The sequence below is a fragment of the Ursus arctos genome, unplaced genomic scaffold (genome assembly GCF_023065955.2).
Source record: "Ursus arctos isolate Adak ecotype North America unplaced genomic scaffold, UrsArc2.0 scaffold_16, whole genome shotgun sequence".
Classification (NCBI taxonomy): domain Eukaryota; kingdom Metazoa; phylum Chordata; class Mammalia; order Carnivora; family Ursidae; genus Ursus; species Ursus arctos.
Genome location: NW_026622830.1, coordinates 22,619,161 through 22,633,225, shown reverse-complemented (window position 1 = coordinate 22,633,225; position 14,065 = coordinate 22,619,161). Strand labels below are relative to the sequence as shown.

At 41.5% G+C, this 14,065-nt stretch overlaps 1 protein-coding gene across 2 annotated transcripts in view; it reads left to right on the top strand.

The window, feature by feature from the left end:
• The window catches only part of PHF20 (PHD finger protein 20), a 144,212-nt gene that overhangs the window by 51,711 nt on the left and 78,436 nt on the right, over positions 1-14,065 (top strand). Inside the window, exons 3-5 of one of the 2 annotated variants that reach the window (XM_026503408.4) lie at positions 2,407-2,578; positions 4,262-4,346; positions 12,273-12,352. In XM_026503408.4, coding sequence (XP_026359193.1) covers positions 2,407-2,578; positions 4,262-4,346; positions 12,273-12,352 — 337 coding nt within the window. Of the gene's footprint in view, positions 1-2,406; positions 2,579-4,261; positions 4,347-12,272; positions 12,353-14,065 lie in introns of those variants that run through there. The other variant, XM_048222162.2, reaches the window with a different exon arrangement.

Sequence of the window (14,065 nt, the reverse complement as noted above, 5' to 3'; positions counted from 1 at the left end):
TCTCCTGCAATTGTACTTCACAGTTTGTCAGATCGTACAATTAGCCTGCTGTCAGGATATCTTATGTTTGTAGCAGCTGTATGTCAATTGTATTGAAGTAGAGACACTAGTTTCAAAGCTGTTTATTCCTTCCGTTAACATTTTTTGGGCGCTTAATGTATGTATAGTACCATTCAGAATTTTGAAAAGCTTACCCTGTCAATCCTGTTGGAGAAATAACCATACAAAGTGATGGGGGCCTGAACTTGGAGAGTGACTCAAATTGGAATGGGTAGCTAGAGTCTAAGAGCTTTGGGATTGAAGAATTGACAGGACACCTGACCTTTGGGAAGAATAGGGAAAGCAAGATTCCTTTGCTCAACATTTATTGTATGCTCAGTATCTGCAACCTACTGTGATAGGTTAAATGGCAAGCAAACTGCCTTAGAGGTTACTAGTGTAGGATTGAAGAGCACATAGTGTACAGACACAAGGAAGCAGGCCTGTTTATTTAGGTAGCATATATTTATTAGGTTGGCGGGGGTACTAGGTGATTGATTTAAGAAAGGCTGGAAATGGTACAAATCCAAGTTATAGAGAGAAAATATAGATAGAATCTGAACTTCCTCAATCTAGAATAGCAATCTGATTAATACAAGTGTATTTAAGAGAACAATTGCAAACAGTATTTATTTTTCTTCATTTTTAACCATTTATTTATTTTTGGAATGAGCAACACAATAATATGGTTGAAAAATAAAGAGCATTAAAAGGTACACTACAAAAAGTCTCCCTGTCACTTTCGCTTCTTCCCTCCCGCACATACCCAGTTCCCCTACTGTGTCAGTTAGGTTTTAAGTACCAAAAGGATTTAACACAAGAAATTGGGTATTTACAAAATTGTTAGAAGCGTTGGAGGAGTGGGACTCAGGTTGCTGCCCTTAAGTATCAATTTGGAGGACCGCTGGAGCTGTGTTCTGGAGGTCAGGAATTCACTACTGCCAGTGCCACTGCCACCCGCAACACTTGCATGATACTACTTAGTAAGCCAGTAACTAGACATTAGATCCTTGCTAATGCAGACCAGTATATCAGTATCACCAGGGAGCTGTTTAAAGCTCTAAGGCCCTAGCTCCATCTGCTGAATCAGAATCTGCATTTTAATAAGATCCTCTGATGAGTTGCATTACATGAAAGTTTGAGAGGCCTTGCACTGGAGCACTGGGTTGGGCCACTACAGTTGCCTCTAAACCCACAGGTCTTCATGACCTTGATTGCCAATTGTTGGGGAGTCAGGGAAATGTAGTTGTTTGTTTTTCCGACTCTCAGTCTAGAAGGAGGGTGAACTATTGAACTGTTGACCGTACGTACTTCAATAAGTAACCCTTGTTAGATTCTTGTGTAAGATAATTTATGCATATTTAAGCATGTATAAATATACTTTTTCATCTTTTTTTTTTGTTTTTTAAAAATTTTGTTATTAGAGAGAGCACAGATGAGGGAGCAGCAGGCAGAGGGAGAGGGAAAAGCAGGCTCGCCTCTGAGCAGGGAGCCTGACGTGGGGCTCCATCACAGGACCCTGGGATCATGACCCTAGCCGAAGGCAGACGTCTAACCAACTGAGCCACCCAGGCACCCCTTTTTTATCTTTTTTTTTTTTTTTTTTTTAAGATTTTATTTGTTTGAGAGAGAGACAGAGCATGAGTGGGGGGAGCAGAGGGAGAGGGAGAAGCAGACTCCCCACTGGGTGGGGAGCTCAAAGCGGACCCTGAGATCATGACCTGAGCCGAAGTCAGATGCTTAATTGAGTGAGCCACCGAGGCACCCCTACTTTTTCATCTTTTAAAAAAATAAACAATAGCTTACCATACACAATGTTCTGTACCTTGCTGTTTTCATTTAATAGTTCATCTTGAGAGATATCATGACATAGAACCATTTTGGTTATTTATTTTTTTTTAACAGCTGCATGGTATTCTATATGGATTATACAATTCTTAAATTGGGGCTATCTAATACAATCTGGGTTGCATGGTCATTCTAATTTATTGGCTTATGTAAAATATAATCTAGTTGTTAAATGTTTGCTTCCTGCCTCATTTGTGCTCTGTTCTTGTGTGTATGTCATCTTGTTTTACTTGCATTGTAACCCAGTATGCTGGGTATCCTTCCTCTACTCTATGTGACGGAACTCAGGCTCTGAAAAGTCAGTTTAGTAATACATAAACTAAGTAATGTCCAGGTTGGGATTTGAACCCCAAGTCTGTGAGCCTCCATAATTTGCAATTTGACACAATCACAGTCTCTAAATGGTAGGCTTTATTTAATACTTTGATAACCTAGTCCTTTGGGAAGAGGTTTGAAAGGGTACTATTTTGGATATTTTGGGCAGGTATTAAAGGCATTTAACTTTTTTTTCTGACTCAGGTATCCAGCTCACATAGAAGACATTGACTACGAAGAAGGAAAAGTACTCATCCATTTCAAGCGTTGGAACCATCGTTATGATGAGTGGTTCTGCTGGGACAGTCCTTATTTACGCCCTTTAGAGAAAATACAGCTGAGGAAAGAGGGCTTACATGAAGATGAAGGATCTTCTGTGAGTATCAAATCTATAATGAGCTGGGTAAGCCATTGGGTACTTTATGTTCCAGCCTTTGATGTTCGGTGTGAAAGTCAGTAGCAGCTGGGGAACCAATCCTTATTTAGGCCTGTAGTTGCAACCCTGAGATCTCCATGGTGCATGGGGCTCTTGAAGAATCTCAGTTGTCATCTGTGTGTATGATACGATTGACGTGACAGCTCATAAACTAACTTGGTTGAAAAGCATTAAGGATGAATGGTGGGGACCTTATCTCTTTCTTTTATACCCCTATATCCCTTCAGATCATTTATTAAACTTATTTGTTGTCTGACCATTTATTAAGCAATCATTCCATGTGGAGCCTCATATCACGGTCTTTTATAAACTTTTTTTTTTAAGGTTTTATTTATTATTTGAGAGAGCGAGAGTGAGTGAGCATGTGCACGTGCGCAGGTGGGTGGGGGGAGGAGGGAAAATGTGAAGCAGACTCCCTGCTGAGCAAGGAGCCCAATGTGGGGCTGGATCCCAGGATGCTGAGACCATGACTCTAGTCGAAGGCAGACACTTAACCGACTGAGCCACCCAGGCACCCCCTTTTATAAACTCTTGAGGGGTGCCTGGGAGGCTTAGTTGGTAGAGCATGTGACTCTTGATCTTGGGGTTGTGAGTTCGAGCCCCATGTTGGGTCTGGAGCCTACCTTAAAAAAAAAAGCTCTTGAATATCATGGAATTGGACTGTATTCCTTTTTCTAAATTTCATCGTTATGCCTGGAGCACTTACTGATTTCAGAATGAAAAATGAAGTATTAGTTTTGAGTTTTTTTAAACAGGCATTGAGAAATCTGTAGAAATCCTGCTGCCTTTGGATCTGACTCAGCCCCAGATTCTGTTTTTCATTTTAACCCTGGCCAGGAAACTTGAACTCTTGCTGTCTGTGTGTGTCGTTCCTCCCCCATCCCCACCCCCATTCAGAATTGTTTACTGTTGAGTTGCCTGGGTGGCTCAGTCGGTTAAGTGTCTGCCTTGAGCTCAGGTTATGATCCCAGGGTCCTGGAATTGAATCCCATGTCTGGCTCCCTGCCCATCGGGGAGCCTGCTTCTCTTTCTCCTTCTCCCTCTGCCTCTCCTCTTGCTTGTGTGCTTTCTCTCTCTGTCAAATAAATACAAATCTTAACAACAACAACAAAAAAGAATTGTTTACTGTTGTCCAGTTTGATTGCTCAGTATTCATTCTGCAAACTGTATCAATGTAAACTGTGTGCTGGGAAAACAGTTTGAAATATTATAGGTGAATGTGTGCTTCCTTTGGCAGAAGACCCTTTAAAAATGTGGGTGGTATTAGGTGGCATGAATGCTGGTTCCCTTGGGCTGCGGTAGGTTCCCTCCTTCCAACTTGTATGCTGGGTGTGTTCCTAGTGGTCCTGGGCTCAAGGACAGGGTGGGGACTATGATCAGTGCTTTGCTATGCCTGCCCAGACCTCCAGGATAGAAGAGTCTTGTGTCCGTCCAGCCCTTTTGGTTTGCCTCCCAGTGTTGAACAGCAGAAACATCTTCTTCCATCCCGGTAGCCATCTCCCCTTCCCACTGTTGTCAGTCAGCTTCTCTCATGAAATCTGATACTGTGTGCATCCTATGAAATTGGATTGGTAACAGATCTTTTTGTTTTGTTTTGTTCTGTTCTGTTTTAATGCTTTTTAGGAATTTCAGATAAACGAACAGGTCCTTGCTTGCTGGTCTGATTGTCGTTTCTACCCAGCCAAAGTCACTGCTGTTAACAAGGATGGTAAGGTGTTTGAGTTGTTATTGTTTTTATTCATGACTTGGGGGGGAGTTTGTAATATTAGAGTCCGATAGTGTATTTTCAGTATATATTTATTGCCTAGGAATCCTCTCCAAGTTAATCACTATGTCAGAAATTAGGAAGAAATTATAAATGGAGATAAAGCTGGGTTAAAAAGAGGAATTTGATTTTTTTTTTAAGATTTATTTATTTATTTATTTGACAGAGATAGAGACAGCCAGCGAGAGAGGGAACACAAGCAGGGGGAGTGGGAGAGGAAGAAGCAGGCTCATAGTGGAGGAGCCTGACGTGGGGCTCGATCCCGTAACGCCGGGATCACGCCCTGAGCCGAAGGCAGACGCTTAACCGCTGTGCCACCCAGGCGCCCCAAGGAATTTGATTTTTGCCTCCTAAATTTTAGTAATAGTTTCCCATAAAATAGTTATGGTTCATCCTTTACTCTGCTGGTAAGTGTGCAGGTTTTTGTCCAGGAGTTCCTAATATAATTGATGAAATAAGCCTCAATATTCCTTTTAATTATTTGTGAATAGCCTAGAAATGAAGTGGACATTAATAAACATTTCTTAAAAATATACTTTGTGAGGGGTGCCTGGCTGACTCAGTCAGTAGAGCATGTGACTGTTGATCTTGGGGTCACATCGGGTGTTCAGCCTACTTAAAAAAAATGCTTCTTGGATGCAACATGATTGAGGGTGGTCTGTAATATCAAAGCCGCTAGGTGAAATTGGGGCCCTGGGATTTAGAACACTGAGTTGGGATGCCTTAGCCAGTTTAGAACCCGTGCGGTGTCAAGACTGGCAGCATGATCTAAAGAGGCTCATTTTGCTAGTACAAAGGCAAAAGGAGGGTCAAGAAGGTAATATGCATGGTCAGCATCCTCACAATGAGAGAATAGACTCTGGGTCCGAGCGATACCTTTTACTGCTGTGCATTTTCTGTCAGGATGTTTGTGGTATGTTCATGATCTCTTCAGTGAATGTTTAAGCTAGTCAGGCATTTTAGTACCGCTGTTAGTGGTGACTCTAGGGCCAGATTGACTGAATACAGTGAAGTTATTCCAGTATTCATTCAGCACTCTGTTGAATGCTGGACCTGGGGCTGACCAAGCCTTGTCTGAGAATGGGTTGAAATGGTAAAAAATGAACATATGTTTGCATATGGCAGAACTTTGTTTCTCTTTTGCTACATTCACTCTACCTCCACCCCCAGCTGTTAGGCCAGTATGGGTTAACTCTGCTAAGATAAAGGTTATCCTGAATGCACAATCCTCTTGCCTCAGGCTTCCAAAGCAAGGTTGTATTTTTAAAGATGTTTAAGCAGTTAGTGATACTCCAGCTCATGGTTGATTTAAGTCTTTTTGGATAGTCCTTGTTTCCCTAAATTTCTTTTATAATTTTGTGTTTGAAATAAAATCCCCTGTTATTACTTTTCATATGTATCACTTTAGCCTAAAAACGTATTTTAAAGGAAAGCTTACATGTATTAAACTGCCTTTTGGTAATTGACATGGTTTACTTTTTTAGAGTCTTATTTTCAAGGTGAACAACGTTTTCTGCTCTCACTGGATTTAAATCATATGATATGAAATATAGGTGTTCTATATGTACATAGATGTGTTCTTGCATGTCTGTTAGGTTGATTTATGCTGATCAATTATATTTTCCTCCTGAATAATATCCATTGGAGTTGTGCTCCCTTGGGGAAATGGCTGGCCCTTAGATAAAGTAAAAGTTGTGAGTAGTACCATGGTAATTCTGTAGATAAAGGAGGTTGTAGAAAGGAAGCAACATTTCTCTTTTGATCCAGTGATGTCCCAGAGTTATGGAAGATAGAAAGGAGGCCAGGGGGGTTGGATGAGGAAGTGGCAAAGAAGAAAAGCCAGATTGTGGAAGAAGGGTTTGGGGAACCCTGGGAGCAGTCTTGCAGAGGGGTCGAGTGGTGTCTTGGTGGGACCTGTAGAGGCTTAGGAACCTACTGTTTGCATCTAAAATCTTCAGAGCCCAGAGCTGGGCATCATGGATTTAAAGGGAAACAAACAAAAACTAGTTCAAAGTAGTGTGAAGTATGTGGCCACCAGGAGGAGGGGGTACAGGAACAGAACAGTGCAGATAAATCATAAGGGGAGGGGGCGGGCACCCCTGTCTGCAATTACTGGTTGGTTGGTTGGTTTTGTATGTGGATGGGTCTGGAATTTTTTTGGAATAATAATTTAAGGACTAAAAGTCATTGGCCAAATTGTTGGCCATAGTTAAGATTTTTAAATGTCTTTTAAACTGGGGCAACCAGAGCTTTGGAAGTTGTTTTAAAAAATATTTTCAGTTTATTTCCTCCATGAGCTAAAACCATGGGAGAAAGAGTTCAGATAATGATTGTCCCTAAAACGGTCATTTGTCACCCTAATAATATTGGTCCTGTAAGCTCTGAATTCTGTCCAGTGAATTTTAGTTAATCGAAGGACATTGAATATGAGTGGAGATTTCTGCCAGAACCAGTTTTCCCCAGAGTTCTTGGGTCTGAAGTCCTTACTGGTCTTGAGACTAATTGGAAGGCAAAGGAGAAGAAGGGGATGGGGGAGGGGAAATCCTAAAAGTTAGTGGAATTGGAGGCTGGTATTATTGCCACATTGTGAATTGTGAAGGAAAGCTATCCTTTGTGAGAGCTCAGATCTGTGTCTGATTTTGGGGAGAGATGATGACTCTTGCTGCCTTTCAGTTACATGGGATCTGTTGGACAGTTTCTAGTTCAGTATGATTTCAGTAATCGCAGGATGGGGAGAGACAGTGCTGGGCTCTTTTTTCCACTCTTTCTCTGGTATTTTCTGCTCTGCCTCAGTTTTATCTGTAGCAGGGACCACTGCAGCCTAATGGCACTGTGAGGAGAAGCTCTGCTGGCAAGGTACCCCCTTTATTTCCTGTAAAAGTCATTCTGTCTTGTTGGTGCTACTAGGAGTAGCTGGGCATATAGTGAAGTCATACCCTATAGATTAATCTTTGGAAGGCTTGCCCTCATTTTCCTTCCACTCTTAACCTCCTTGGTGGTTTTCCCGAGGCTGAGCGTTGAGACTGCTGGCACTGGGAATCTGGCATCATTGAAACACAACTAAATGACAACTTTAGAATTTCTTAAGGGAGTAATTAAGCACTTGGAAACTGGGGAGGGCAGTGCAATGTTATTTAGCTCTTTTCACCTGGAATAATTCTTTGGCAGTAGCAGGTAAGCATCATTTCATGTGAACGCAGCCACACGTGGTTAGCCTTGTTAGTCCCTCCATCTGTGTTGGAGTAAAGGATGGGATTCTGCTTCCAGGGAATCTTTGTTCGGAAGCCATCTCTGGTGAGTTGACCTCAGCTCTTTGCTGGGGCTGCTCAACTTCCCTTTGTTACACTGGGGATGGCAGGGCTACTTGTGTGTCAGGGCTTTGTGTCCCTAGTCATGGACCCTGCTGCTCTGCAAGGCATTCTCTGGGGGAAACTGAAAGTAGGTTTGCATTTTCAACAAAATGAGGAATTGTTCCTTCCTGTTGATCTGTGGTTCTTTAACTTGAGTGAACAGGCGAATCAGATCCCTCTTCCTTAAAATTATTCATATTCTTAAATCACGTGTACCCTGTTCCCTCAGTTTAATCTTTGGGCCAGTGCCTGAAGTCTGCATTTATAACAGGAGATTCTGTGGAAATGGTCTCATTTCTAGAGTTTCTTGTTGAAGTAGTTACTATTTTTTGTCTCCTTCATGCTGTAACTGATCCTACATTTGAAATGTGGGGATGTTGGGACTGAACAGCTTTGCACAGAGATAAAAGGAAGATATAGGCCCACACACGCAGGTGCTAGCGTGGCTCTTACTGTCTTTGTGGGGAAGGGGTTGGTGCTTCCCTTGTAAAGTGATTGATGGATGGTAATAATTGGAATCACTTATTGATCCCTTCCTTTGTTAACAGTTCCTTTGCTAAGCAATTTCCATATCTGATCTCATTTAGTATTCACGCAAACATGAAAGGTTGTTGCCATCAACCCCATCATTTTACAGATGAGGAACTAAGCTCACAGAAGTTGCTTGAGGTTACAGAGCCCGTACATGAATCGTAGAGCTGTGAACTGAATGCAGGTCTGTGGGGTCCAAAGTTCCTGAACTGCAGTTCCCACAGTACCGGGCTGCCTCTTAGGGCAGAGTTTTCCCAAAATGGCAGGAGTTGTCAGTGGCAGGTGTTCACTGGGTGTGCGTGCACACATGCCTGATATGATGGTAGGGTGGGTGTAGATGGTGAGTACTTTCTGGAGCCTGGTGGTGTCTTGAGAGCCCCGATTGGGGGTCAGGATCTGGTCCCAGTCCGTGCCAATGATTATTGGCAGTTCACTACCTGTTCTCTGGGCTCATTTGAGCAGAAGGAATTAGAAGAAGGAATTAGAACAGAAAAGCATTTTTAGAAGTTGTTGGCTACAGAACCTAAGCCCATTAGTAAAATTGCTAAGAAGAAAAGATGGGGGAGGAGAAGGTATACCTGCAAACATGTGCATATCCCTCTGCTCACCCCCTGAGACGCATGTACAGGAACCTCAAGACTTTGAGAATCCATATTTGAAAACTTTGAGTCTCCTATCATGGCATTCTGGAATTCTTTGACCCTTGGAGATGAGTGGGATAGAGAAAGGGCCCTTGAGTCAGAGTTATGGTAGAACTCAAGAACAGCAGATATCTATCCAGAGTCACCTGTGCGTCCTATTTCCTTGGTCCTACAGAAGATCAGCTTGCCTCGCATCTCTAGTTTCCCTTTTGCACCTACTGACTGCTATAAGGTTGTCTGATACGCTGAGTTCTTAACCCCCTGAGGGGCAAGACCAGGAAGCTTTGTTTCACCTGGCATGTGTAAGTACAGGGGCTTCTTAAGGGAGCCTGAGGCAGGGGGCCTTTGTGTTAAGGATGCACTTATTTTTCTGTCATTTACATGTTATTTGTTAGATGTTATCTATGGTCATGGGAAAGCTCTATTGTCAGCCACCCACAGGAGGATTCCACGGGAAGACATTTATTTTTATTTTTTATTTTTTAAAAAAATTGTATTTATTTATTTGACACACACACACACACACACACACACACACACACACACACACACGAGCTGGGCCAGGGGCAGAGGGAGAGGGAGAAGCAGACTCCAGGATCATGACCTGAGCCTAAGGCAGGTGCTTAACCAGCTGAGCCACCCAGGTGCCCCAGGAAGACATTCTTTTAGTTGTACAAGAACCATTGAAGTAAATTTGGGGCCTCTTTCCAGAAGTGAGCCTAGGCCACCATTGTCCATTGGATGTGTTGTTTTTTTCCTTCTGATTTATTGAAGCCCAAGTTAGGCTGTGTACATGATCAAGGGAGAATGTTTTGAGATGATCCCTTATAGTTATTTGGAAGTAAAAAGGGTCAGGGCCAGGATATTACTGTCTCAGGACAGTGATTCCTGAGTACCTTTTACCATAGAGTGGGTCATTTCAGAATGGCCATTGATGCCACTGTGTCTGTGGTTTAGACTTTAGGCTGAGGGACTTGAGGAATAGGCAGTTTGGAATGGTGGAAGAAGAATTGGTCAGAGGTCAGCAGAGAGGCTTAGGTTCTAATCCCAGCTCTGCTTAGCTCTGTTTTAGCTCTTTTTGGAACTCAGGGTACATCCCTTCATTTGAGGCCTCCATTTTGAGCCTGCCATCAGGAGTAAGCATCAAAATTGACCTCAAATAGCTGAAAATGTCCTTCTGGATGTTTGAAATGTCTATAGAAATGAACAGTTTTCATCTTGATGTAATTGATGCTGACTTTCTTTCTTGGTAAGGAAGTTGAAGAGGTATAGGCTTGGGTTTCTTGTTGGCACACTTGATATTTAAGATTTCATGAGAGTTAGGTTCTTAATACCCCCATCCCCAGGCTGGCCAGAACCATGTCATGGTTGCTTGTAAAGGGTGTGTTTAGAGTTCCATAGCATTGCTTATCATTGCTTCTTTGCTTGCCAAATAGAGACAGGAGCCCAGGCCTTTGTTGTAAGAACTCATTAGTCATTGATGAGCTGCCTTATGTAGAATCCTTTATCATAGCCTGACATCTTACTGCTTGTTTTAGCCAACTAAGCATAACCATATATCCTTCTATCTAGTTTGCTAGCCACTTTGTTCTGTGTTGGTGACACTTGTGACAGATAATCAACTTTATTTTGTAATTACCAGGAGTAAAGTTCAGTAGGTAATTATTAATTGTCTGTGGCAGTACACCAAAATCACCTGAAACACTTGTTAAAACACTCATTTATTTTTGTGTTGCACTCTGAGTTTTTGATTCAGTATATTGGGCGTGGTGCTGGTAACTTACATTTCTAAAAGTTCCCAGGAGTTGTTGATGCTGCTGGTCTGGGCACCATACTTCGAGAAGCCCTAGTCTATAGTGAACCAGATGCTGTGTGAGAGAGAAACTGGTGTGAGATGTGGTCCCTGGCCTTGGAGAGCCTGCCTTTGATTTGGGATCTGCCTTCTATATGAAGATAGACTAAGTTGAGGCCCTGCAGGCAAGGTACCAAAATGAGTCTTTGAGAAGTTCAGAGGAGGGAAAAATCTTTCTATCCAGGAAGTTGGGAAGCTTTTACAGAACTATTGTGGTCATTTGAGCTGAGTGCTTAAGGGTCAATGAGTAGTGCGTTCTAGGCAGGAAAATACTTTGATAAAGATGTGGAGGTGGAAATGTCACAAGGCAGTTTCATTGGGTGGCAAGTAGCTCATCGCTTTGAGTTGGTGGGTATTCTGTGTTGGTAATGAGAAACAACGTTTGGAAAATAATTGGGCTAAGATTGCAGTGGACTTTGAATACTACAGAGTGAGGCTTTCATTAGAGGTGGCTGGCCATTGACAGGGCCCTATTTAGGACTGCAGGAGAGGTGGAGTGGAGGAGGGTGAGGTGGGTTGGGGAGGGGAGAGAATGTTTGAGAAGGAGGTAACTAGCCAGAAGGTCTCAGGCTTCCTTGTTACATTCTTTTACTGCCAGGGATTTTTTTTACCTTCCCTGTTTGGTGAGAAACTGATCTTGAAAACTGACTGATGGTGTTTACCAGCAATAAACCATTACATGGTTACCAGTAGTTCACTGGTAATCTTGACAAGATTAACTGTGATTTTTTTTTTTTAATCCCTGGGACCAAAAAATAAAAAGGAAAAAAAAAAGGTAGGGTGGGGGGAGAGGTGGGTTCTAAGATGCAGAAGCTTGAAAGAGTTGGTTTGAGTGCAACTAATGAGAACTTTTGTATTGTAGTTGGTGCTTTATTTGGGAAGAAGATTATTTGGATTTTCAGCTTCGGTCTTACAGAATGATTTTTGTTAGATTTCTTTTTCTAATGGAATAAAACTGATAATGTAGCAGGCACTGGTTAATGTTTTGGCCAAGTCTGTTCAGATGTTGTAACATGAAGGTTACTCATATGGATTATGAGACTAATGGGACCTCTAAAAATATGATACCTTTAGTAAGCAGACATGTTTCTTTTAAAGTTTAAAAGATATTACCACCCTTAAGCCCAGAAAATAAAGTTTGATGAAACCTAATAATTCACCAAGCAGTAAATAAAACTGCCTTTTCCTCACATTCTTAATTGTTTTACTGCTGTTTGTTCTTGGCCTAAATTCAGTGCAATTCTTTTTTTCCATCAAAAAGCAGACGGATTTTGATCTGTATAAAGAGAAAACTTACTATGTAATCTTAACTAAGAAATGAAGGCATGCATGCTAGTTATTACCTTGGACATAAATAAGACTGAGTGTGTTTCTTAGTATTTTAATTCTCATACATTTATTATTGTGGTTGGAGCTCCCTTGTGTTTATGCTTTGAAAAGTTTTGTTGCTTTCATGAAACTGTAAGTTAAATCATGATATCTTCTTGAATTTTAGGTACTTACACTGTGAAATTTTATGATGGAGTAGTTCAGACTGTCAAACATATTCATGTCAAAGCTTTTTCCAAAGATCAGGTGAGAAATGTGGTTTTGTGCTTTGTGGTATGAATACTGCTAACATTGTAGTTCTGTTTCTCAAATAAAGATGTTACATTTGTTTATGATGGCAAAGTCTGTATTTCCTTCACCTGACACAATTTCACTAGAAAGCAATACACAAGTTTTCAGAAATTGTTAATATTTATCTCTCTCTGCCATTTCCTGTTATCTGTTTTCCTCATCTTTTTCTCAGAACTGTCGGGCTATTTTTTTTTTTTTTTTCTCTTTCCCTGTGCCCTGTCCCTAGAGCTCATCATAGGGAACTTGCTAAGGCTTGAGGAAGCCATAGTGTATTTTCTCCTCATCTAACTTTGTCCTTCAGCTCAGGACCATGACTTGGTGGTTTCAGAACTATAGTTTGGCATGAATTTGGCAGTCACTTGTGCTAGATATGCCTGGTTTGAAAATTTTGTTTCCTCTTGTTGCAGTCACCACATGCATGTGCTCGCTTGAGCATGAGACAGGAGTTTTGACACTGGAAGTATGGGCCATCTAGAAGTGTTGCCTACTCTTTTCATACTTTTTTTCCCCTTTAGTCTTTTTCATGTTTATGCCTTAATGAAATAGTTGGGAAAGCAAGATCAAAATTTGGGTATTGATATTTTAAAACTTCTGATTGTTACTTGTTACCTTTTTGGGTAGTTGTTCATGTGACAGTATTTGATGATGCTGGAACCTGTTGTGTCTTTTCTTATTATCAAATGCCTCTACTTATCACAAATTTTAGTAAATTCTTCTGTACATGTATTTAGCAATTTCAGAGGATTATGTTTCATGGTATCTTTAAAGGTAGCCTTAAGAATGTTTTTGCTTTTTGCCTTTTTCTGGTTTTCCTTAAAAGAAAATTGAAACAGTTATAAAGCTTTAGCCCTGAAGATGTTTTCGCTGGGATCATTTGCCTCTTAGGCATCTAAGGAGCTGTCACTACAGTACTCTAAAATGTTATTTTGTGGGGTGCCTGGCTGGCTCAATCAGTAGAGCATGTGACTCTGGATCACAGGGTTGTGAGTTTGAGCCCCACATGTAGTGTAGAGTTTACTTAAAAAAAATTTTTTTTTTAAATTTAAAAGATTATTTATTTGAGAGAGAGACAGAGATAGGGAGAGAGAGCAGGAGCTGGGAGGAGAGGGTTCAGAAGCGGGCTCCCTGCTCTGCAGGGAGCATGACGTGGGGCTTTATCCCAGGACCCTGGGATCATGACCTGAGCTAGAGGCGGATGCTCAATCGACCGAGCCACTCAGGTCCCCTGAGTTTACTTAAAATTAAAAAAATAAATAAAATGTTATTTTGGCCTTAAATTTGGCAATTTTTTTGTTGAGTTTGTGGAATGAGTTAATACAGATGGAGGACTGTATAGATAAGAACTTGTTCAGAATTGTCACATTGTATCTAGAACCTCCCCAAATGGAAGTCCAGGGTTCCAGATGACAAACATTCAACTGTTTACTCTGTTGTACTGAATAAATTGATTGATAGTGCTTGTGGTGCTTTGGTTTGGAGATGAGCACCTTACCCAGTGTGGATTTGTGGGTGCTTCAGTTCCCAATTCCCAGCTATCCCTGAGTGTCTCACCTCATCTCAGACCTGGCGGGTGGTCAGGTATAGGCCCACAGTTCCTGCTTGTGTTTGTTTTTTTCCCCAAGAGAGCGTTGTATTTGGATAAACGACTTCTCAGGTCTCTTCAGCCCT